Source organism: Carica papaya, chromosome 4 (genome assembly GCF_054855325.1).
Source record: "Carica papaya isolate Zhongbai chromosome 4, ASM5485532v1, whole genome shotgun sequence".
Lineage (NCBI taxonomy): Eukaryota > Viridiplantae > Streptophyta > Magnoliopsida > Brassicales > Caricaceae > Carica > Carica papaya.
Genome location: NC_142312.1, coordinates 23,343,266 through 23,370,154, shown reverse-complemented (window position 1 = coordinate 23,370,154; position 26,889 = coordinate 23,343,266). Strand labels below are relative to the sequence as shown.

The window sequence follows — 26,889 nt, the reverse complement described above, 5'->3', positions numbered from 1 at the left end:
AAGATATCGATTTTGAATAGTTGCGACAATAATCACATCTTTTTCGTAGAAAAAAACAGTACAGTTCAATAGATTTTCTTGTTTTGTTTTCAATTTAGATCTCTTACTTCTATTTCTAATTATCTTATCTCGAACACGACTGAATATTTTGTTCAAAGTTTATACAGGTAGGAAGAACAGCCGGCCATAAGAATGAAGAGAGACAACCCGACAGAGCAGGCTATGGCCCCAATCACTTTTTCAAACTGGAGTTGATCTTCAAAAGACAGAGCAGACTACGACGAGATCCGAGTCTGAAGCACATACGTACCTTTGGGTACCTCAAAAGCTTTCATAAGTCCAACCATATATATATATATATATATATATATACATACATGTTGGTTTCATTTTCATTATTTGTAGAGCTGATATGTTGTCCTTACTTAAAGATTTCATTTTGTCACCTTTACAGGTGTTGAATCACTATTTAGTATTTTCACCAATTATTGTGTTATTTATAATTAAGGCTTGGCTTATCAGTCATACTTTTAGTACACTAGCATATTATTTTAAATTCGCACTTGTTAATTTTTAAATTTTTATTAGTATTTAAAAAGATGACTTAGTTCTTTTACTATAAGTAATCATTTTTCTGTATGCATTGATTCTATTTTATAATCATAAAATTGTTATTTTATACTTAAGACATTATATATATATATATATTTAAGTTTGATTTTTTTTTTTTTTTTTTTTTTTTTTTTTAAGTGGGAGGGGTTATTGTACCCTTCATTATCAAAAAAGATATTCTAATTTATTTCTCAAGATAATTGTATGTTACAAAATATATAAGGTATATATATATATATATCCTTACACTTTCTTTATCAATAACGAAAGATCTCTTACATTCTTTATATTAATTTATGTCATGTTAACTAGAATATTTGTTTAGTTCCTATTAGAATTTGGACTCAAGTAATTTTTTTTTTTTTTTTCTAAAACCACCCTTTTAATAATTTCAATTTTTACCATTGGTCTTAATGAAATATTTGATTAATGATATAATAATTGAAAAAAGGGTAAAATTTTCTTTTATTTTAAGTTAAATAGGAAAATAATTGAGTACATATTATGACAAATAACTCAAATATATAAATAAAATTCAGATCGGTAACCTTGAAATTTTTGTACGATTTTCCTTTTCTGCAGACTAATGAAAGTGGAAAAGATGAAAACTATGATGTGGAAGTAGTTGATAAGAGTTTTTTGAAACATTAATGGGTGTAATTTGGTGGTATAGTTTAGAATTTTTGTTTCAAGCTTAGGGAGTGAGGGTGAGTGTGACTTGGGTGAATAGATTTGGTTAATGGTCTTTACATAAAGTTGGTAAGAAAGAATAGAATCAGTTACCAAGTGTTTTTTATATTCCAAGAGAATGTAATGCTTTTGCTCATTCATTTCTGATTTCTCTTGTTAATTGTTCTAATCACTTGCACCATTTATGATAAATATTTGATCTTGAGTTTTTTTTTTTCCTTGTAAATTGAGTAATGACATATTTATTGATAATTAGCTCGTGGGTTAAGTAAAAGCCGCTGGATCAATAAGGTGCTCATGTACTCTGGGCAGGATTATCAAGACTGGCCGCAATTCATATATTTTCCTCTTTATTTTGGGCCAATCGGAACTTCATACTCTGCCTTTTCTTTTCCCTGCATCCATAAATCGGTATCCTGGAACCAAAAGGCCATCTCCGAAAAGAATCTTTTTTATTTGGAATTTTTTCCAAAGGGCAACAGAAAAAGTGAACGAAGAATTAATGGTTGCTTTGTCCATGGTTCCATTTTTCGGTACAATTCGTCCTTCTCCGTCTTCCCTCACCTGTTTTGTGCCTTATAGACGCCCACTATCTATCTTCACTTATCCAACTTCAGCTTCTACAAATGGGTTCTCTCCGTTTAAGAAGATTCTTCAAGCTTGTCTTAGCTCTAGTATGTTTTACTAATGCTGCTCCCCACTTACTCTGTTTGTCACTTTTTCGCTCTTTCATTAATTTATAATAATTTCGTCTTTGATTAGTATAACTGAATCCTTTTGGCTTCTCACTTCTGAGTTCCTTTACTGGGTTTATTCCTACCATGTTGTCAAATGAGTAATATCTCTTTCGATGCTAATGGTATCCGATATTCGTCTTTTGTTATAGTTATCTCTCCTAGTTAGATGCCAATCCTATAATTTTTGTATTTTAATTTAGAGATTTAGACCCTTTGTAATTTGTATTTGCCAGCTCCAGCCTTACAATCAGAAATTGAGAAAAATTTTCCTGCTCCGAATGATCCTTTTAGGCATTGATAAGCCCGCTGAATCACTTCTGTATTCTGTTTGGAATAAATTAGATTTTTAGTTTTATGGATTATTAAACAAGCAATTAATCATGTCAAATAGCTGATAGTTCAATGGATTGATTACCAGTGAGAAAAGAGATTGAGGTGGTTGGTTGTTCTCTGCTTGAAAGTTGATAGCCTCCCCTGCGTAGTTTATCTTGCTTTATACAGTGATTATGGCTTCAGATGAGCAATATAATCAGCAGGTGTTGCATCTTGCAGATCCTACCATTGGAGATGCTGTTGTGGATTTACCTGTAGAACAATCTGAAATTATATTCATGGGAACAGGAACTAGTGAAGGGATTCCTCGTGTCAGCTGTCTAACCAATCCTCTAAAGAAATGCTTGGTATTAGTACTGAACTTCCACGCTTAAGAAAATTTATTATTATCATATGTGCAAATAGTTTGGGATCCCTTGCATTTAGTTCATATGAATTCATATTTACTGGTTGAAGACAAGGTGGGCTTCCTTGTTTTGCAGGTCTGCACAAAAGCTTTGGAACCAGGTAACAAAAATAAGCGACTCAATACAAGCATTCTTATTCGTTATTCTATGCAGTCTGGAAGACGCAATATTTTGATAGATGCTGGCAAGTAAGTAAAATATAGCTTATTTACCTATATCTTTATCTCTGTCAGTGAGGAAAAGGCAAAGTAAACCGAGAAGAAAATAGCTTTCCCTTGTCTCCATCTACGTTAGTTTTTTATTTTGGTTTTTTGGGGATCCGGCCTAGTTGCGTAGCATTGTATTTGATATTTTCTGTTTTGGCCTTTCATTGTTTTCAATTTCGTGGCCTCTTATTGTTCTCATTTCATGTCATCAATTCTATTTTGATAATTATGTAGGAGCAGCAGTGTGGCTGGTGTTTAATTAGAAGGAAACAAGTTGCTATTTTTAGTTTCCAAATCTTTATACCTCGTGCAATGAATCATGATTTGGATTTGGTTGTAGTTTAAAGATTTAATAACAGCTTCCTAGTAGTTTCTTAATTCTCTATGGATGATGGTCGATTATCAATTGATGAGCATCCTGTTTGTATATGATTCTGTTGGCTAATATCTCTGTATAAGCATTTTTGGGCTCAGGCTAAGGATCTTTTTCATCATTGGTCCGAGCTTGATTTTTTTTTTTTTTGAGATAAGCTCTGTACATTATGCTTGTGTTTTTCCAATGCTATCTGTGGAGAGTGAACTGGACAGAAGAAGTCTCGTTGCTCATGCCTAAATTTTCACTTTCGCCTCCTGCTCCAAGTAGTGATAAAAAGAAAGAGGCAAAAAAAGGAATTAGCTACTAACTAATGATTTTACTCTGCTGCTTTTTATTGATTTTTCCCGTCAATTTCCATTTTTTCAGGTTTTTCTACCACAGTGCTCTTAGATGGTTTCCTGTCTTTGGGTTAGTTTTGTTCTCTTCAGTGGTTCTCATGGCATTTAATATATCTAGATAGAGAGCTTCTATCATGTTTAACATTTTTGATCTTAGATCATATGTTGACATTTCGGAAGGTACATACTCTGTGTATAAGTATTGTGGTAATTGTACACATTGCTTCAATGGAGTATTAAATGCTTGCAAAATTTTTTTCTGTAAGTACAACCAGATTATCAAGTGACAGTGTTAATGGTTCAATGTAAAGAAAACTATGTCCTTATGATCTTCTCCTCTTAAGTCCTGGCTTATTGTATATAGACTAAAAGGAGAGTGAAGGAATTGTTGGTTTTGCCTTGAGATCAGGTTTATGGTGGAACAAACTAAAGATGGCCATGGCTGCCTTTGCAAACTTGATCTTATTTTGAATAGTTTGTTTTGATTCTAATCGGTACCTACAAAAATAATCTGAAATACCTATTATGTATACTTGAGCAAAATATATTATGATGATGTCCATGTCAATAGTCAACTCCTGTATGTGCCACGTATGTAATAATATATGCAGTTGAATATAAGGAAAATATTTCCTTGTAAGCATCTCTCTAAATCATGATTTCATGTATATAAGCAAAGGGAAAATGATGAGGTTGTTGGTTTAGCCTCAAGAACAGGTTTATGGAGGGAAGAAGGGCAGCCATGGCAAACTGCTAATGCTGATTTTTTTCTTCAGTTCATTATTCAAATTAGTGCCATTCGAAAGTAATGCTAACTACCTACTGTAAATACTTTGAAATAAGTATCTTACAACGATCACACTGTCAATAGTAACTTGTCTATGTGCTCCCTAACACTAACACCTTCAGTAGGTATGGTTGATCCTTCAATTGTTTATGGCTTTTAAAGCCTTCAAATGTCAAATAACAAGATGTGTTTTGTTGAACTGGTGATGGTTTTTGCAGATGTGTAATAGTATGTGTATATTGTCAGATACTTGCCTCATTGTAACTAGTTGCATTTCTGTCAGGATAAGAACAATTGATGCGGTTATTATTACTCATTCTCATGCTGATGCGATTGGAGGTCTTGGACATGAACACTTTCTAATACTCTTTTTAATTCCATAAGTCAACAAACATATTTATGACAACCATTGTCTTTCTATATATTTTCTTCTTTTCAATTTTAAGTTTCTACTTGAAATGCGCAAGCAATCATCTGTTAAAGGTTCCTCCTGCTTTAATTTCAGGTCTTGATGATCTTCGTGACTGGACAAACAATGTTCAGCCATATATTCCAATTTATGTTTCAAAACGTGATTTTGAGGTTTAAGTCTCATTCCCATTTTTGTCCCTTTTGATATGCTTTGTTAGTTTTATGTTTGTTATATGTAGTCTTTTATTTTCTGTTACTATTGTCTTTCAGATTGTTTCTCTTTTCTGAATCGATCATTCATTGCTCTTAGAACTAATTGTTCTATAATTATGACAAGCTCAGGTGATGAAGAAGACTCATTATTATTTAGTCGATACTAGTGTGATTATACCTGGTGCTGCAGTCTCTGATTTGCAGTTTAGTATCATTCATGAAGAGCCATTCGTTGTACATGATTTACAGGTGATGGTTGTTACTAAAATTCAAATATGAAGTGCCATTTTTCAGCTATTTCCCCATAGCTTGTACGAACATATAACCAACAGAATTTTGCAATTGGCTAGTGAAGTGAATAAATATGCTTAATTAATTATGCTGACAGGTAATGAAATTGGAGAAGATAATTGGAATTAGGGAAAGCCTATGAGTTTTTTGGTCTGTGTTTGAGCTGAAGGAGACATGAATGGTTATTTGGTCCTCTTGCTTGCGATCTGGTCACAGGTCTATGAATAAAGAAATCTTCCAGCAAGCATGAAGTTTACTTGTTTGACTTTCAGTACTTATGACTACTAATAAATGTTCTATCGTCAGGGAGAACCCACAACCTCTAGAGAATAGTTCTGGTTGAAGGATTAAAACCGGATGCTTAATCCATTATTAAGCTATGTATTTATAGGGAGCATTGCTTCAACTTAGGATCAATAACTAATATCCTAAACAACTCTCCTAATTGTAGAGTTCTTATTTAATGTAAAAGTAGAGTACAAAGTTAGGGTGAATTCTATGTGAATTCCACCTGTAGAACTGTCTGCATTAGAATCCTAAACAGAAACAGAAGCAGAAGTCAATTTGCCTTCTTTTAAATGTGACTTCCCTTCTTCTTTTGATTCATACTTCTTGTGGGTCTCACATTGGTAGACTCGTCCAGTAAACCAGCTCTGGTTCATGCACTTAACATCACTCTTCTCTGTGGAAAGGTGCTTGATTACTTTGAATACTGTTAGACTTGAGTTTGCCGTGAAGTTAATTTGAACTCTGTCTTGGGCTCAAGCTTGGTTCATTTAAAGTTTGAATTTGATTTGGAAAAAAAAACCTCAATTTTAGAACTTCATAAGCTTGATAAAAAGATAGCAACAGTTCATTTTTATGAAAGATATAATATATTTATTTATACATTATAATATTTAAAGTAAATTACTAAATTAGTTTTTGAAATTTGGCTCCTGTTACAATTTAGTTAATGACATTTGCATTTGTTTCAAACGCTTAGTTCCCTTCAATTTCTTGACAAAAAAGGCTCAAAATGTTTAGGCCTTATTTGGGCGCTTAAAAAAAAGTTAAAAAAAATAGTTTTGACTAATTAATTAAATTAGTAACTTAATAACAATATTACGTTTAATTTTTTATTGTTACTAATTTATTAATTTCATTAATTAATCGAAATAATTTTTTGAGTTGTTTTTTAAAGCGTCCAAAAATGACCTAATTATTTTAATTTTTTTCTGTTAGAAAATGGAAGAAACTGGATATTTAAAACAAATGGAAAATGTGGGAAACAATTGTTACGAAAAAGTATTAGAGAGCAAATAGTAATAAAATGTTAAATTTCGGGAACTAATTTAGTTATTTGTCATAATATTTATATAAGACTTTAATAAAATTTAAAATTATTATGTTACTATAATATATTTTAATAGATGAAATATAAAACATGCTTAATATATTATTGGATAAACAGACATATACATGAGCTTTTGAATAAAATAATTTGGAGCATGAGCTTGGTTTGTTAACTAAATGACTTTTTTTAGGCTTGGAATCAGTTTGAATTTGGGTTTAACTGAATATGAATGATATTTGGTTAAGCCGAGTTTGAACTACTTGTAAATGCATTTGGTATGTTGTTTCCCTTACTTCCCAGTGCATTAACAGCTGCTGCTTCCCGCCTCTGGTCATTACTTAAGCACAACTTGGGGGCTGGGAAGAATCTCACCTGCATGTACTGATGGCTAGTATAGGATCTATTGATTCCTCCTTTGAAATGGTTTTGAGCAATATACCCGGAAGAATTGGATGGATAACAAACTACAGGTGGCAAGTCCTATTTTAGGCAACCAATCAATTTTGTCCAGAATGCAGAATGGACTATGGTAATTTCAAGCCAGCTTTTTGGAGCCTCTTGCAGTTAAGATAATTGCTGGTACAGTTACAGCTTTAAGAGTACCTTGCCCCTAAGCTTGAAATGCTTTCACTATGCTTTCAATCATAAATGAGTTTCATGGTAGTTTATTCTTGGAGAGAGCCATCTCCTAGTCGTGTAAGAACAGATCCTATTTCAGCTCAATGTCAACAGCTTCTAGAGTAGCTATCCTGGGGGCAGTGAGAGAGTAGCCGAGGGGATGATCAGCCATGATGTCACTTTTACTGGTACCTTTTGGTGGGAACTTTCTAGAGTATGCGTCACAAAGCTCTCAGTGAGTTCCACATATCATCCCCAATCCAATAGCTAAAAGGAAGTTGCAAACCGTTCAACTATGATGTACTTATGGTGCTTCACTAGTTATAGCCATTTAAAACTAAATCCAACTCTCAACAACAATTACGTCAATTTCACTTGATCCTATTCTAGCTCATTGTCAACAGCTTTTAGAGTAGCTATCCTGGGGGCAGTGAGAGAGTAGCCGAGGGGATGATCAGCCATGATGTCACTTTTACTGGTACCTTTTGGTGGGAACTTTCTAGAGTATGCGTCACAAAGCTCTCAGTGAGTTCCACATATCATCCCCAATCCAATAGCCAAAGGGAAGTTGTAAACCGTTCAACTATGATATACTTATGGTGCTTCACTAGTTATAGCCATTTAAAACTAAATCCAACTCTCAACAACAATTACGTCAACATCACCTGATCCTATTCCAGCTCATTGTCAACAGCTTCTAGAGTAGCTATCCTGGGGGCAGTGAGAGAGTAGCCGAGGGGATGATCAGCCATGATGTCACTTTTACTGGTACCTTTTGGTGGGAACTTTCTAGAGTATGCGTCACAGAGCTCTCAGTGAGTTCCACATATCATCCCCAATCCAATAGCCAAAGGGAAGTTGTAAACCGTTCAACTATGATGTACTTATGGTGCTTCACTAGTTATAGCCATTTAAAACTAAATCCAACTCTCAACAACAATTACGTCAATTTCACCTTATTCTATTTTCTCTTTGTAGATTTCTGGTGTATCTTGTTGTAAAGAGCCTTGGACATGAGCTCTGACAAGTAAGAAGTAGGTTACAGTAAGAGAAAAGTTAGAGAGAGAGAGAAGGTAGGAGAGATAGTTAGCTGTGAGAGAACTAGAGGATGAAAGTTTATTTTGATACAATCTGATTGATGTCCTTTATTTATACACGAGCATTTGGAAAATAACAGCTCTAACCAACTGGTCCCACAGGTCTACCTGACATGATAAGTGCGATAACAATCCTTACCCATGCTTTATTACATACCTCGACGCCTCTAGTAAACCTTCATAGGGTTCCCAGTGCTAACACGTGTCATGGCATTTTATTAGGTGACAGCTTTTTACAATCAAATTGCTCTAAATATGAGACTCTAAACTTACTGTATAAAATAGGTATTTAACACAAAATATACAAACACCTAGTTCACTTGTAGCGCTTATTCTTTTTATAATAAAATTCGGCAAAAGATTTGATTTTGCTATGAAAGCTGGCTGATTTGGGACCATGACAAGGGGTTGTTTTCCTTGGGGGTGGAGAAAGACCATTTAATCCATGGACACATCTGATCACATGTGCTGAGAAATAAACAGGGCCGCCGCAGGTATGGTGATCTGCTTTGTGGCACTGGCAACTAAATAAATTCTTGGATTTGTTGTTTTGGCCTTTCAAGTAGATATCATGTGCAACGGGCTTGGGGTTCTTTTAATATCCTTTATGTTCAAGATGATGGATGGCTGTAGAGGTTTATGAAAGAGGAAGAAGCGCTTTGGAGAAGGGTAATACCAGCCAAGTTAGGTACTGATGAGAGAGGGTGGTTCACAAGAGTGGGGAGTAGACCTCATGGAAAAGCGTGTGGAAAAAGATTGGTGGAGGCCGAAAGATGTTTCAGGAGTGCATCAAGTGGAAGGTTGGCAAGGGAGATGGAGTAAGATGATGGGAAAATCAATAGTTGGAAGGTGGTACCCTCAGGGACCAGTTTCCTCAGATTTTTGTAATAGCTCAGAAGAAAAATGTAAAGATTTGTGGCTCTTTCGTGGAAGTAGATTGGGGGAAGAGGGTTTAGTAGGTTTTTGTTTCGAGAAATTTGAATGACTGGGAGATTGGTGAATATGAAAGATTATTAAGCATTCTCTCCCTTGCGATTCTGGATGGAAGCAATGACAACCCCAGTGGCACCAGGCCAAGGATGGGAAGGAGAGGATGAAAGTTTACTTCGGTTTTATTGACACAATCTGATTGATATTCCTCTATTTATACATGAGCGTTTGGAAAATAACAGCTCAAACTAACCGGTCCCCCAAGTCTACCTGACAGGATAGTGCAATAACAACCCTTACTCATGCTTTATTACATAACTCAATGCCTCTAGTAAACCTTCACAGGGTTCCCAGTGCTAACACATGTATCATAACATTTTAATAGGTGGCAACTTTTTACAATCGAATGGCTCCAAACAGAGACACTAAATTTACTGTACAAAATAGTTATTTAACACAAACGATACAAACACCTAGTTCACGTGTAGCTCTTATTCTTTTTTCAGTAAACTTTGTCCAAAGGTTTGATTTTGCATTTGAAAGCTGGTTGATTAGGGACTGTGGCAGGGAGTCGTTTTCCCTGGGGTTGGAGAAAGACCATCTAATCCATGGACACATCTGCTTGCATGTGCTGAGGAATAAACAGAAGCTGCAGCAGTTATGGTGATCTGCTTTGTGGCACTAGCGACTGAATGAATTCTTGGATTTGTTTGTTTATTGCCTTTCAAGTAGATATCACTTGCAACGGGCTTGGGTTTCTTTTAGTATCCTTTATGTTTAAGATGGTGGAATGGCGAGAGTATGACTGGAATTAGTGTGGAGTATGGAGAGTGATAGATATGTTTTTTAAAAAGTATCAAACACCATTCTAGAAGTCCAATTGCTTACTTTCTTTTCCCTCATGGATTAGACACACTAATTGCTGCAACTCTTCCGAAGACTTGATTTCCTCAATTAAGATAAAATTGAAGTTTAGGGAATCTATGTGGTAGTAAGTGTACCCTTCTCACATGCTGGCATGAGAATGCCTTGGCCATAGGATTTTCCCTCTCAGCTTCATGCTCAATGGTGTAATCAATGCCCATCAACTTATTGAGCGATTGTCGTTGTCGGAAAGCAACAACCCGTTGCTCCAATAAGTACTTGAGCCGATAGCCTATTGAGCCTTACCCATAATGGGTATTTTTTGGTTAAATCGTTCTACAAAAAGCTGTACAAGTATAGTGACGATGGTATCTGTTTTCCTGTAAAGCAGATTTAGAAGGCCAGAATTCCCTCCCCGATCTCATTCTTTGCTTGGGAAGCCTGTCGAGAATATTTCTTGACCATTGACAATCTGAAGAAGAGAGGAAAGATTCTGGTTAGCTCCTGTTTTCTTTTTTTGAAAGATGAGGAGGTTTGCAATCATGTGTTACTGTGTTGTCCAATGGTATACAGATTATGGACTATGGTTTATGGGCTGGGGGGTGTACAGTGAGTGATGACAGGTTCGGTGAGGGAAGAAATGTGAGTTTGGAAGGGCATTAGAGGCTGAAGCAAACAAATAGATTTTATTCCGCTCACTATTTTTTTGTTGCGTTAGATGAGAGGAATTGGAGGGCTTTTGAGGAGGTTGATGACACTAATGATTTTGACATTTTAAAGAATAGATAGTTTCAGATCTTTGGATTTTTGTTGGAGGGTCATTCTCTTGGTACTAAAGAGGATTTTGCAGAACTTGTTGGTACGCTAATTGATTTGTAAATGTTGTAAATGGGTGACACCTCCTTGATGCTCGTATTAATACATATATATGTATATTTTGTTTTTAAAAAAGGTACTTGAGCCGATAGTAGTCAAAGTGAACCACTGGACACAAGCAAGGATTCAAGTGGCGGATTGCCTTTAGTTGTTTCAACTGACTGCTTGTCTTGGCCCTGTTTGGAATTGGCCTCAGTTGCATGTGTACTGTCAGACTTGGCAAGTGAAGCTCCTTTGACAAGGTTACAATCTGGACTGTTACCTCCCTCTATTGTTTATCAAAGCATGCCCTGTCTTGCTTCCTCTCAGTTTGGTCTCATGTGCAGTCCTCTTGGTTCAACTTTAGGAACAACTCAAATTGCTGCTAGGACCGAAGTTCTCCCATGACCTCCTGCTTTGATAGCAAGATATTAGTTTCCCTATAAAGGGACTTGGTCAGAGGTCTGTAAATGGTAAAGTCCTCCAGCAAGTTTTAAACTTGCTTTTTAGACTTTCGGCTCTTGCGGGTTTTAGATGGCTTGTTAGGGAGAACCCATTGTAGAGAACAACTCTGAATTAAAGATTAATCTCAGATGCTTTATTCATTATGAAGATAAGTATTTATAGAGAGTATTGCTCGCACAACGTAGGATTTACTAACTGATACACTAGCTAACACCTAACTGGGGGGTTCTTATTTAACCTAAAAGTAGATTATTAAGGCGTGGTCTAAATTGAATCGCAATGACGTATCCATCTGTACTAAAATCCTAAAGAGAAAAGGAAGTAGAGGTCAATCGACCCTCTGCTGTGTGTAGCTTCCCTTTTCTAATTTATACTTGTAGCAGGTTGTATGTTGGTAGACCCGACAGGTAAAGGTAAACATGTTGGGGTTCAATGACGTAACATAATCATCTCTAAACATGATATTTTTCTCCTACAAAACAATCTAGTGGTAGTCTATATTTTCTGAGACATTATGTTAATTTAGTTCATTATAGCCTTGTGTGCGAAGGCAAGTGACTCAGTCATTTAATTCTCAGTTTTCATGTCGATTTAAATGTCAATGCAACCTTATCACTTGAGTTAGCTCTTACATTTGAATGTTTAATTCGGTTTGTTGTGCTACAGTTTATTCCTTTACCTGTGTGGCATGGTCGTGATTATCGTTCTCTTGGATTTCGCTTCGGTGACATTTGTTACATCAGGTAAATTTTTAAAATGTAAATGGTCTCTTAGAAATGCTTGTGCTGTAATTTAAATGATTCCTCGGAGTTATCCAGTTAATACTTGTCTACATTGCAGTGATGTAAGTGACATACCTGAAGAAACTTATCCTCTAATGGAGAACTGTGAAATTCTGATTATGGTCCTTTTCTGTCCCTCTCTATCTGCTAACGGAGAACTGAGAATATGCTTCCTCTGACCGGTCTATTTTGCTTTTATTCTTTTCCAGGATGCCCTAAGGCCTGATCGCTCCTCTGCAACACATTTTGGATTGCCAAGGGTATATGTTATTTTAGTTCTTCCCTCTATAGGTTTGCATGATTTGAGTCTAGGTTTCTTTTTCACTTTCTTATGTACTCCAGGCTTTAGAGGAAGTAAGAAAAATCAAACCTAAGAGGACTCTTTTCACTGGTATGTTTAACACTCATTTTCTATCAGAGTAGTTGTCTTCTTCCATTGGCTTCATTTTTTTTTTTTTTTTGTCAATCCAATAGAAGAGCTTCAGATTCTATTTACTTGATAGTAAAGTTATACCATCCACTGATACAAATCTGAAGAATATTTTTGTTTCTCTCCCAATTTTGTACTTGTGAAGGTATGATGCATCTGATGGATCATGAAAAGATTAATGAAGAACTTGAAAAACTTATGGAGACAGAGGGTCTTGATGTGCAACTGAGCTATGATGGCCTGCGAATACCAATATCGCTCTAACCTACGTGGCTTCCAAAAGGTGATTCTTTTCATGGTATAAATTCTCAAATTATAAAGTTTGATTTTGAGAAATATTGCATGATTCGTTTTCGTATAACCTGAAGGTTCATTTGGTCTCAGTAATTAAAAACGATAGACAACGACAAATTTTTATCATCTTCCTTGTGGTGTTGCTTGGTAGTTGCTCTGCCTTTTTTTTATCTTCTGATGATAATGCGTGCCGAACAAGAGATGGGAGACCATGAAACCTTTCTCTTGAAGCAAATTCCTGTTTATTCTCTCCCACATAAAGATTATTTACTTTTGCATTGAAATCTCGCGGATCTTCGGATTGGACTTTCGATTGAGATGACTGCATATTGCTAGAAATATGGACAGTGATTTTTATTGTTTTCTAATTTAGTTTTGTGCTTTATTAAATAACATATAACTGTATTTTAATATCTGGATAGCAATTGAGACTGTGTTCTTCAAAGTATTTAGGTGGGTAGAGATGTGCGAGTTTTGAGGGATTAGAACCCTTTTTATCTCAATTATGAAACGCATCATCAGCACCAGAGATTTTGTAGCCAAAATTTCTTAAAGATAGCATTGTCGGTTGTAAGTAGAAGTTTTGAGATTGAAAAGTATTGTGGGTTCAATCAAGACTTTGTGATTATGACAAGGGTAGGGTAGGGCTATTTTCGAGTTAGAGACTTGAAGAACAGCCACAATGAGGGAGGAAATTTCTCCCGAAAAGGTAGGAAAGTAAATCGGATTACTACTGTACAACTACTCTTTTTGGCAGAGGGAATTCTCTAACATTCTGTAGAAATTTAACAACATTCTACAAATAAAATCAATTAGCATTATGTTTAATAATTCATTATAAGATGTTGCTATACAAATGTTAGATTGAAATTTCTCCCAAAGGCAAGATGCCTTTGTGGGGGCAGCAAATGGACTTTTTGTGTCCAAGGAATTGAGTTTATTAGGAATCTTATGGTAAATTGGCAATTCCAGATACGACCTTTTGATAAATATAAAGTTATTAATTTATTGCTCCAAGTACAATCTTATGGGTTGTTTACTGTGCGCTTAATTTTGATTAATCATGACTTAATCATGAATGGGTACAGTGGTCAGTTTGGCTTTTTGCTATGATTTTTATGGCATATTTCAACAGCCCTTTCTAAATATGAAAAAGGAACAGTTAATTACCCTAAGATTCAAACTTTGAGCCTAACTATGTGTGGAATGCGAAAGTTAATATATGCTTTTTGTTTTTTCTTTTATATATTATTCTAATGTAACCGCGCATACAGAGTTAGTAATGAACGAGCATATAATTATTAGTGAGTGAATCGAATTATTTTATACGTAAGAGGGACGAGTCAAGTCACGCCCTTTGCATGGGTCTATCAAATCCCGTCCATTCCCCATCCGCCACGTGGACACGTCGGTTCGTCAAGTACGAGTCGTCGATTGGTCCTTTTCGCGGGCGGTGAATTGTGAAAGGCGTTGGGGGAAAATTCTCTCTGCTCCTCCCGTCCATCATTTCTCATGGACTCGCGCATCACGGTGGTGGGGCCCACGTAAAGCTATGAGGATTTTTGAGCTTTGACAATTCCGGTGGGTCCGCGCATATCTCAATCACTTACCCCAGTGCTTTTCCTCAAAGCCTACTCGTGAACTCTCAGTGCATCGTACGTGCACCGTTCATTTATAGTATATGTTCGGTTTATATATATATATAAAGGTGCTTATGAGCTGGAAAATAAAATATGTATAAGTAGACGTGTGTATAGAATTGATTTCACTTTTGGGTTGGCAATATTGTCATGGCTGTTGCCATATCAAATCAAGTTGAACAGATAAGACTTGCTTTCTCAACAATATGACTACATGTTTGAATTTATCTAACTTATTTTTCTTTCACAAAATGATTAGCCATTTACCCTCATATATATATATATATATATATATATATATTTTCACATGAGTATTTTATTAATTAGGTTTTGGTCCTACTTATCACTGATGCCATAGATTTACACACGTACAATGAAAACATATAAAAGAGCATGTGTATAAGTATGCTAAACGGTGTACATACACAATACACATGGTATGTATGTATTAATCAATGGTTTAGGTTAAGACAAGTGGCAAAACTAGATCTCATCATCATGAAGACCCAAAGATACATGAACAAACACACACACACACACACACATATATATGTATATATATATATAATATAATTAGAAATAAAATATTTCATTTGGAAAAGACAATGTTTTATAAAAATGAGGATTATTATAATAGAGAGGATGAGCTGGGGGAGCACATTGATACTTGGGTATGGAGCAATATCCCAATTCAAAATCCAAATCATTGAAGAATAAAACAAGAAAATGACAAAACAGAAACACTTGTTTTCTCATATCCAATCTTTTTTTTTTTATTACCCCCTTTCTTATTTGGAGGGAACACAAACTGATCATCACCACATGAATACAACAAACTATTCTCTCTGTTGTCTGTATGTATATGTGTATATAATGGGATTGTAACGATACTAATGGCCTTCATTTATAAAATCTAAACTTTACACCTGTTTTACACAGTTTCTCCATTTGTCATCTCACAAATTAGTTAGCTAGAAGACCCTTTAATTAGTATATATAATATCATTACTTTTATAAATATATATTCTTATGATGAATTTAAAACTCTCCAAAACATTAACTACACAATTAATCTAAGGTTATACACACACACACACACACACAACAAAATATATACAACCAATCTAAGGTTGCTGGTTGAATACTTTCTTCTTCAAGTTCCTCCATTTTCCAAAGAGAGTGGGTTCGGTGCAACTGGGATATTTACGATGGCAATGAGCTTGTATCTAGTTAAATAATTATTAAACTCAATATTAAAACAAATTATAAAAAATTTATTGACGTTTATGTATAATTATATATGGATGTACTATTTCTTAAAAATAACAATCTGAGTCTCACATAATAAGTAGACCTTTCAATTTCATTCCAATTTTTTTATAAATATTAAATAATATTTTATAATGTGCCGATGATATAACTATGAAATAATATGAAAAAGTAATACAACATCTAATTTTGTTTTAGAAAAAGAATCAAAAAATCTTTCAGAGTTGTTTTTCCTAAATTCATAATTGAAAGCAAAATTTAGTTTTCCTTCAAAAAAAGTAACTAGAGTGAGAGAGAACAAGAGAGCAAGAGAGGGAGTGTCAGGGAGAATATGAACAAGGATTTTACAAGAATTTTATAACGAACATTAGAAGGTACAAAAGGCTGAAGGGAGATTGAATGATAAAATAATTGAAGTGACCTAAAAAAAAAAGAGTAGAATGTTCTTGAGCTAGAGGGTCAACTTTTACAATTTATTTCTCCAATATCCATCCTCGACTAGTCTAGCATATTTGTGCTAGTTTTTTTTTTTTAGGAATCGATATGTGGATGTTTATTTATCATTAAATGAAAATAGTATTTCCATAAATAAAAGGTTTTTTTTTTTAGGTGGAAAGAGAATCAAAGAACAATGTTAAGAAACTAAATACTAATGACTCCTACATGATGCAGGGAAGACATTAAGATTAGATGTCGTTGAAGGGGATAAAATAGAAAAAAATATTATTTTTTTTTCCTTTTAGGAATCAAATAAAAGATTACTTGACCTGGAATGATGCTAACATGAAGCACATATTCAATGGCATGTAATATAAGAAGTCCTAGAGTTAAGGATAGGTAAAGAAAAAAACAAGTGCCATTATCATTTTATACTAACGTAAAATAGGAGCACTTTTTTTCTTAATGTATGTGTAGTACTAAAGGATGGATTTGATATGAAAAATATAAATAATCTATGTAGTGGATGGTATGAATGACGTAACGTGGGTGTTGATGTTAATAGCGAGACAACATTATTGTTTTCAATTTTAAAGATAATACATATTTAACAATTAAGGAAGGATATTAGTTTTACGCCCAATGGTTCGATTTATTTGTGCTATGAATCTTCGATTTTAGTTAGACTAACTAGTAATCACAAAATCTTTTTTAGGCTATTCCTTTAGATATAAGGAGTAAATAGTTCTCTAATCTTTTATCGAGGCTATGCTCAATGGTTTTTATTGACTCGTTTTATAAATTTTATTAAGAGGTAAATGAAAGTTTATTAAGAAATGATAGTGTAAACAACTATCGAAAGTACACGAACAAATTCACAAATATAGTAAAAACAAACAAACAAACACAAGCTACAAAACATTTAATTACACAAGCTAGAAAAGAAGTAAAAAATAAGGTAATACAATATGGTGCACCATTGGGTTCCATGACCCCTTCATGCCTAAAAAAAGCTGTTGAAGGTGTCCTCTATTACTAGAAAGCAAGGTCATAGCAAGAAACAAAAACTTAATAAGCACCAAAACTAGCTTGGAGATGAGATACACATGAAATAATTGTCTTTAACTTTTATATGAACAAAATTTATATAAAAGTTAGTTTATGGATGATGGGTGCCGAATCCATAAAAAATAAATTTCTATTTTAACAAAGAACACTAAATTGTAATAGTGACAAACAAGATCGATTCCTCAAGGAACTAAAAATTATTTTTCTCTTTTATAATCAATTGTACATAATTAAAAAACTGAGGCGGGGGGGGGGGGGGGGGTTTCTTCATTTGAGTTGAATACCTTAAGAGATTGAAAAACACTTAGAAGTAAATTTAGATTAACAAAATATGCAAGTATTCTCATTCAAAGAAGTAGCTACGCTTTAATTATGTGATTGATCATTGATTCAATAATATGGTTATGATGAAAACAAAAGAACAAATCAGTTTTGGTTGTTTGAAATGTTTCGACGACCAATCATTTCTTAGTTTTAAACTAATCAAGAAACGTTTATTAATTGATTCTTATTAGCAGATAATCCTGGAAACCTTCCTAAAATTTATTCTGTTAATAGCATTAAGAATCAGAAGAACTCAGTTCTAGTTGTTGGATTTAACTACGTGATTCGCAAAACTAGATTGTTTGCTCTTCTTAATCAGAGACTAAATTTCCATTGGGTGCCAGAATTTTTTAAATAATTAAGGATTTAAAATATTTCAGTTGGTAGTATGTTGCAATGTCACTCGCCTAACGGGCTATGTTCAAACAATTAAATAACAATAATGATCATATGCGCAGAAGAGTAAACAAATATTAACATTCAACAAAAACCAAAAATAAAAGTGTTTAGATCTCACAATTATAAACTGGAGTTCGCTAAATCTGTAACTAAAAAAAAAAGAGAGTTATCAGCCACTTATGATGGGTTCAATATAAAATAGAGTTTTTGTGATTACTGGAAATAGAAAAAAAGTTAAGAAAACTATATGTTCTTCAATATGCAGCGACTAAGATAGATAGATTCCTTCTTCGATTTTATGCTCCTTTTAAACTTAAGAGGATCAGGGTTTTCTTTGTACGAAGACTGGGATCTCTTCCAATGGTTTTGGCTTCCCAAAATTATCTCGTCCTTGATTTTTAGTTTTTCCCTCTAGATGCAACAAGATTATTCTTTAATTTCAAAAGCTACCTTTTTTTATTTCAAACCAGCTGCAACACCTATCTAAGTCTTGGCCAAGGCTTAGTTAAGTGTAACTGATTTTTCCCGTGCTACCATGATGTTAGTTGTGCCCAAGGTTACCCGTGTGTCAAATGGTTTTCTTATTTTCGCGAGAATGTAAGCCTTGTCCAAGGCTTAGTTTTGTGTGTACTTGAGACTTGTAATCTCTTTGATGCTTTAACTTTGCTTGAGACTTAGAGACATAGGTCTGCTGCTTTTGCTAAGGCATAAGTCTTAGTTGAGACTTATAGTTCAAGACCTGCTGCTTTCGCACAAAACCTATTTATGCGAGTTTTTTTTTTCCAAAATTAAGTTTTGCCTCTTTCACCTACATTAAAATAGGCAAAACCACCTAAATTAAGGTGTAAACAGTTCAATTACGTATTTAAAATAAACAATAAATAGTGTTATTTATGTTCTCTATTAATGGAGCTAGATTTCTTATTAAAGATCCATATTTGAAAGAAATTCCAAAATGTTTATATTTATTGTCAGCTGGATAATTTTAGTCTTGTGGATGAAAACTCTAAGTGTTAAGTTTGTGAAGAAGCTAATTTAATTATTTTGGGGAAAGATCTAGATGGAAAAAAAAAAACCAAAGGAGAGCCTTAAAGAGGTAAATACAAGAGAAATGGAAAGCTTACTTCTAAAAGTTAAAGGAATCTTCATTAATAATAGGTTAGTTAACTAAGGATAATGCAAACCACTATAATCATTTAAGGAATGGTATTAGTTCAACAAGTCTAGTTTGAAAAGTGATAAACTGCAATTATAGTGAGCCTATTGAGTTATTAATAGAGGAATTCGACAATGGATTAAAAGTTAATGATTCATTTAACAAGAAAGCCCATTCATGAATAGAAGAACTAGATTTTCCCATGGTGACATAAAGATAAGGAATTTTTAAAGGTCATTCTCAACTGAGCTTGAACCTAATCATAAAGAAAAAGATAATCAATATGAAATTTTCAACAATAATCATTGTTTATACTCGAAGAATTTTTTGATATAGATTAAAAATTTTAAAATATGTGAACATGGAGAAAAATTAGTGATCTTTTCTAAGCTAGTTACCACTTATCACTTGATGTGCTAGCTAACATGATAGTTATTTAAAATTAGACTAGTTTAGAAAAAAAGAAAACCAAATTTATACTTTTCTTAAATCCCTAAGCCCCTCTAAAGCGCTCTTTTTTTTTTTTCCTCCTTCCCATGTTTTCCATCAGCCCAATCGAACATATCCAACTTGTGTTGCTAACCCACCTTGCATATATGCACTTGTTGGGCTATTTGAATGAGGTGATGGACATGGCTAGGTTGTATATGTCAATGAGGCTCACATTTTAGAAATGTCATTCTTGGCTAAAAGTGATCCAAATGAGAGTTGCTAGAGGTGTGTTGCTAAGATCGTTTGCAGAAGATATGAGCCACTGTAGTAATCAATATCTTATTTGTCCTTGCTGAAAGCATTGAAGGAGTAGTCATGATGACTCAAGGAAGAAGCATTCTAGAAAGGTGGGAGGTGGAGGGAGTAGGCTCTATTAGGTGGGAGGGGGTAGGGGTACTAATAATACTAATAATAATAATAATAGCACTTGGGAAGGATTTGGAGATTTAGAAAAAGTATGAATTTTTTAAGTTAATTCGTGTCAGTTCAAAATTAAAATGACTATCACATTAACTTGATACGTCAAACGACAGTTAGCTTGGAAAAGATACTAAATAAATTTATAATTCGTGTTAATTTTAATGATACTTAGTGTATATATCAACGACATAAACTGTCATAAACAAAAAGGAATTAAATATAATATTTTTAAAAAATATAAAAAAATAAATTAAAATCAAATAGAAACAAAAACAAAATTGAAAAAAATAAAAAATATATAAATCTTAAAAAAATTGTATATAATTTAAACTTAAGTCATATACGGTATATGGATTGATCATCACTAATTTAAAATTTTCTTTCCAACTACCAAGTAAGAGGGGGAGGGAGAGAGAGAGAGAGAGAGAGAGAGAGAGAGAGAGAGAGAGAGAGAGAGAGAGAATGATTGTGTCAATGAATTAACATAAAAGACAAGTATACCTTAATACTCTTTTTTCTTGAAGAAGTGAGACATGTATTATTATGGGGTTGAAGTTGTGCTGAAGTGTACCATGCAGATATACACACACAAACACATAAGCCAGCTGTTATAATTTTTGACCTTGGAGTCAACTATAAATAGAAGAATATATATAATGTATCTCTATCTACCACATAAGTAGTACGGCAGCCCTAAACACATGTTCACTTGCTAGAATTTTGGTTTGTATAATACTCCATTATTACTATTACATTGATAACAACGACCTTGTAGATGATGATGACAATTTTACCACATGCAACACCTACACTTGAAATTTGTGCATGCTGATCAATACTTTCAATAAATAATCATTGATTACCATGATGAGAGAGAGAGAGAGAGAAGAAATAGATCAAGTCAAGTTAGGCAGCTTTGTAGAATATCCCACTACTTCTACTACTCTCTTTACCCATCAATCTTTGTTCTTATAATAAATTTATTGAATCAGCCATGCAAAAATGTCAGAAATTTCAGCTATGATATGCAAATTTAACAGTGATAATCACTATATATATATATATATAATGAACATAAAAGAACTGTGTATATAAGTAGTAGTATAGCTTTTGGCCATGCCTTCCTGGCAAAATTAATCAATCCATTAATCATTTCACTGTAATGTAAAAAGCTGCCACCGGGTCTACCATCCATGATGTAAAATAAGATAAAAAATTAATTATGATCAGTAGATTGATATACAAATCATGGGTGACTTTTTAACATGGATGGTAGCTTTATATTTTGGCTTTGCACCTTAACTTTACGAGGGAAGGAGGGATAAAATAAAAGTTAAAATTTTTTTGCTTGTGATCAGCAGGAAATTTCAAAACTTTGTGAAAAAAGCAAATAGGCAATAAAGAAAGGAGATTTTTTCTGGGGTTGAGGGGAAGACCACAGGAAAAGACAGAAATACCAACGTCAGTCAGAGTTTAGCCGTAGGGTTCCCCTTTGATATTGTGGCTTTCGGCTCTCTCTCTCTCTCCCTCCCTCTTTCTCTTTGTTTTTTTTTGGACTCTGCTGCCTGCCTGCCTGAAGAAGATTACATAGAGAGAGATATATCCAATATCTCCTTCTCTCATCTCAACCACATCTCTCTCAAGCTATTTGATGAACTGGGTCTTTTTCTTTTATCAACTACTACTTTTATTCATATTTTTGTGTGGTTATTGTTGGCTTTTCTTGGTATTAGCTAGATAAGCATATTCAAACGTGAAGATGGAAAGTGGGTAGACGATCTGGTTTGAACTCAACCTATATTATTCTCTCTCTCTCTCTCTCTCTGGTTCCTTCTCTTTCTGTTTGTTGGTTTTCGAGTTTTCAAAAAAATAAGAATTGTCTCTTGGGTCGAAGCCAAAGGAAGAAGAAGCTATCAACGGTGATAATGATGAGAGTTAAGGGGTTCATTTCATATAACCACACTCTTTGAGTAATATTTTTGCTTTCTTGTCTCCTTTGATTTATTTTCTAGCTCGCTCCTTTTGTCTTTAGATCTTCAAAACTCCTTCTCTTTGATGGAAATCAAGATCTGTACATGCCCCACGTGATGCAATTTTAGGATCTTTAACATCGATTTCTTAGTGTCTTCAAGATCAGAATATGATGAAAGATCTTTTATTTCATCATCAACAACAACAACAACAACAACAGCTGATGGAGGAGAACATGTCTAATTTGACTTCAGCATCTGGAGAAGCAAGTGTTAATTCCTCAGGCAATAGGACTGAATCAGGCACCAATTACCCTCAACAATACTTAGGTACACCTCCTCAAATTCAGCCACCACCCAAGAAGAAGAGAAACTTGCCAGGCAACCCAGGTTTTTCACCTCCCTCTCAGTGTACATATGTGTGTGTGTGTGTGTGTGTGTGTGTGTGTGTGTGTGTATATGTATATAGTTCTTCCCATTTCTGCGGTTTGTATAATTTAGTTAATCTGGGTTTCCTTCACTGTATAAGCAGACCCAGATGCAGAAGTGATAGCTTTATCTCCGAAGACACTCCTGGCAACGAATAGATTTGTTTGCGAGATCTGCAACAAAGGCTTCCAAAGAGACCAGAATCTTCAGCTCCACCGGAGAGGCCACAACCTGCCATGGAAACTGAAGCAAAGGACAACAAAAGAAGTGAGGAAGAAGGTTTATGTGTGTCCAGAATCCAGCTGCGTGCACCATGAACCGTCCAGGGCTTTAGGCGACCTCACGGGAATCAAGAAGCACTTCTGCAGAAAGCATGGGGAGAAGAAGTGGAAATGCGATAAGTGCTCAAAGAAGTATGCGGTTCAATCAGATTGGAAAGCTCATTCCAAGACCTGTGGCACTAGAGAGTACAGATGTGACTGTGGTACTCTCTTCTCAAGGTAACTAACTCCAGCCAGCTCCTTAATCATTTTTATGGAATTTATAAAGGTATATGAAGAATTCTCTTCTTGTTTTAAGGGAGCTTCATTTATTGTCTGAAATATGTTGTTTGAGTAATTAATTAGCATATTTGTTTTCGTAAGAAATATGTCTATATCCTATACATTAATCATAGATATACACTCTTCCCTACCTAGGAAGAGAGAAAAAGAGAGAAGCTTGGTAAGGAAATCTTAACTGCACCAGTCTATGGGGACAATCTGTCCTTAGCTACCAGAGTAAATAAAAGAACGGATGCAAAAGGAAAGTAAGAATGAGAGAGAAATTAAGAAAGAAGGGCAAAATAGAGAGAACAAGTCAAATATTTCTGAGCACTTTTATGCCAGTTTTTTGCTTTCGTTTTCTTTTGTGATTGTTTTTTTAAATTATTTTTCTTTTCAGGAGGGATAGTTTCATCACTCACAGAGCATTCTGTGATGCTTTAGCAGAGGAGAGTGCAAGGGCAATCACAACTGGAGCAGCAAACACCAACCCACTTCTATCTTCTCATCTTCAACTTCCAGGCAGCTCTTCTTCGCACATCAACTTGCAAGTTCCCCAAGATCTCCATGCATTTTCACTCAAAAAAGAGCAGCAAAATTACAGCTCCTTGAGGCCTGAGATGCCTCCTTGGCTTGCTTCCTGCCCAACCCAACCACAACACCAGTCACTTGATCATGTCTCCTCCTCCTCATCCTCCACCTTCTCAACCAGATTGGATCATCATCATCAGGACTTCACAGTACAGCAAAAAAGCATTCATGATCATCATCATACCCCAAACCCTAACCCTAGTCTTGGCCCCACCATGCTCCCTCCTTCCTACCACCCAACACCCTCACCGCACATGTCAGCCACTGCTTTACTGCAAAAGGCAGCACAGATGGGTGCAACCATGAGCAGCAGCTGCAAGACTACTGGTTCGTCATCACCCACACCACCAGCCTTGATTAGACCCCACCAGCAACCTCACGTGTCGGCTGATTCTGGTCACAGTGCAACAACAACAACAGCTGGCTTTGGCCTGAATTTGTCATCACGTGAAGAGCTACAGGTTGCATCTGGATATGTCCATCATGTCTTGCCTGATCCTTTCGGCACCAGACCTGCAGGCGGTCTCTTCCAGGATATGATGTGTTCTTTGTCTTCTGCTGCAACTGGGTTTGACCAGCAAGGAGTAAATAATTCCTTTGATGAAAGCTTTGGTGGGATTTTGAACGCAAAGAAATATTTCAGTTTGGACGAAGTGAGAAAGGAAGACATGTGCTCAACCATTACAAGGACAAATATAACGAATGTCAGCAAAAATGATCATCATGATCAACAGACTGGTGGCATTAAAGGTGGCGAGGGTTTGACCAGAGATTTCTTGGGGCTTAAAGCGTTTTCTCATACTGATATTCTCAGTATTGCTGGTCTTAGTAACTGTATGAACACCACTACTTCTCAGGACCAGTCTTCACAGAAACCATGGTAACGGTAGGTCACTATACCATATTGAACTCAATTACATATATATATATATATATATATATATATATATCTTTTGTTTTCATATATCTTAATTTTGACATTCTTCCCCTCTTAATCGCCTATATATTTCTGTTATCTTTTTGCATTAAATCTTCCCAAAGGGAAGGACACTTATAATATTTCAGTACCTTGTATGTACTCATATATATTTCTTCTTTCACTTCTTCATTCACTTCATTTAGCTATATATTTATTATATAGTAGAAAGAAAAAATTGAAATTGTAGTAGTATATAGTAATTAAATTCATTATATAACTTTAAATAACTAAGCTGTGTTCTTTTATATATATATATATATATATCCTCTAAGGAAAAAACAATGAGTTAGTTATTTTTTGGTTCTAAATTTTAAAGATAATTTTTTTTTTGAGAAAATTACCGCATTATATGATATAAACAAATTAATCATAATACAAAATAAATATCTTTATATGAGAATTTAGTAATCTTTTGTATACGAGTACAATTTAATTTAAACTTATAAGATCTTATATATATATATATAATAAGACATATAAACTATTAATTTAAGCAGAATTTACTAAAGATTATTATATTAATATTCCATTATATATATATATTTATATATATATATATAGATGACTAATTTTAAGTGATTACAAAATGTTTTAGAAACAGAAATATTTTGAAAATTTTGGTAAATGTAGTTAAATTATTTATAAAACATTATAAAAATAAGAGTTGAAAAATGATGTTTATTATTAGTAAGCTCTGCAGCTGATCCTGACCGTTCATTGTGTGGACCATCTCCTCTTCCCTTCCTTGTCCGATGCATGCATGTCCTACACTACACTAGTTAAAAGCCAAATTATTATTATTATTATTTTAAAATCTTAAAAAATGAAATGCTTTTGAATTTTGAGGCAGATCTTGCATGTCCTACACTTGCAGAGAATATTGGAAGCAAGTAATTACATGTTTTTAAATTTTAACCATTGTCAATTTAAAAGTAGTTGGAATAATCCAAACCCAAACTGGTTAAGAATTGACAAATACACATGATGATTGAGTGGGGTTTTTTAAAAGAAGAACAGTTAATTTCTTGCATCTACCATGAAATAAGACAAAATTCAACCAGTCTTATATGCGTAATTTTCCATTGTAGGAAATTTGATAACAATGTACCCACTTAACTCCTGACTTAAAAGCATTATAAATATTTTATATCTATATGAAAATTTAAAAGCATTGGATTCTCCAGGACTACCATGGAAAGTTGCCAAACTTTGCTTGCTTAGATCCATATAGTAATATTTTTTCCCTATGAGAAACTAGATACTGTTTTTGACACTATAAAGAGTGCAAGTGGGATTCAATATCGAGGGAGGATTACATGTATACAAATTGATGTTTATGATGATCGTAATTGTATATGTATATATATTATATTGCGACCAACATTGGCATTTTAATATTATTTATCTGACAGTCATTTTTTTTTATATTAACTAAATGATCAACATTGATAACTACTAGTTGAATTTTAATGATATAATTTTATTTTGTTGGTAGAATATAAACCTTGAAAAAGATAAAGAAATTAGTATAAAAACGTCTTCAATATATTTAAAATTTATTGAAAAATTGGGGCTCTTTTATAATTTATTGGAATCCCTACTACATATATATATGTGTAGTTTTAGTAATTTGAGTGAGAGGCTGCTGTAAATGTTGTTTAATTCCCCAAGTTAATTTCACATGGGAACAAAAATGATTAAAAATAATAATTACAATGGAGTGGATAGAACTTAAGAGGGGAAAACGTGAATAGGGATGGGACTTAGACAAGAGATTAGGTGTTCTATTATATCAATACATAGATAATTAGTTTAAAAAATTTATATTAATAAAAAAAATTTTAAAAATTAAATCGGAAAATATCCCGAAATACCCATCTTTCCAGGTTCAATATGATCCCGTACTTCAAACATAAAAAATTGTATCAAGTCAAGTTTAGATGAATCGGATTAAAAAAAGTTCAGTACAAAATATCATCCTTAATTTTGATATTTATTTATGTATTTTAATTTTTACAAAAATAAAAAGATGGATTCAATACTATAATACTGTTTACACACCACTATTTATATATGATCCCCAAGGGTATATGATTAGGC

General features: G+C 34.1%; 2 protein-coding genes across 9 annotated transcripts; both read left to right on the top strand.

Moving 5' to 3' along the window:
* The first annotated feature begins 1,177 nt into the window (after positions 1 to 1,177).
* LOC110818315 (Metallo-hydrolase/oxidoreductase superfamily protein) lies at positions 1,178 to 14,939 on the top strand. 8 transcript variants are annotated; one of them, XM_088218210.1, is made up of 13 exons: positions 1,445 to 1,976; positions 2,592 to 2,719; positions 2,855 to 2,967; positions 3,728 to 3,769; positions 4,770 to 4,825; positions 4,992 to 5,068; positions 5,240 to 5,359; positions 12,233 to 12,309; positions 12,407 to 12,470; positions 12,558 to 12,608; positions 12,691 to 12,739; positions 12,924 to 13,061; positions 14,407 to 14,939. In XM_088218210.1, the coding sequence occupies exons 1-12, from the start codon at positions 1,805 to 1,807 to the stop codon at positions 13,040 to 13,042; spliced, it is 1,068 nt and encodes a 355-aa protein (XP_088074336.1). In that variant the 5' UTR covers positions 1,445 to 1,804; the 3' UTR covers positions 13,043 to 13,061; positions 14,407 to 14,939. The 8 variants fall into 8 exon arrangements, with proteins under 8 accessions (XP_088074340.1, XP_088074341.1, XP_088074339.1 ...); XM_088218211.1 differs by having other exon boundaries at positions 14,347 to 14,939; XM_088218209.1 differs by lacking the exon at positions 14,407 to 14,939 and adding an exon at positions 13,147 to 13,517.
* A 6,772-nt stretch (positions 14,940 to 21,711) lies between these two features.
* IDD11 (indeterminate(ID)-domain 11) lies at positions 21,712 to 24,918 on the top strand. The gene is made up of 3 exons (XM_022047254.2): positions 21,712 to 22,638; positions 22,781 to 23,177; positions 23,620 to 24,918. The coding sequence occupies exons 1-3, from the start codon at positions 22,419 to 22,421 to the stop codon at positions 24,692 to 24,694; spliced, it is 1,692 nt and encodes a 563-aa protein (XP_021902946.1). The 5' UTR covers positions 21,712 to 22,418; the 3' UTR covers positions 24,695 to 24,918.
* The last annotated feature ends 1,971 nt before the right edge of the window (positions 24,919 to 26,889 follow it).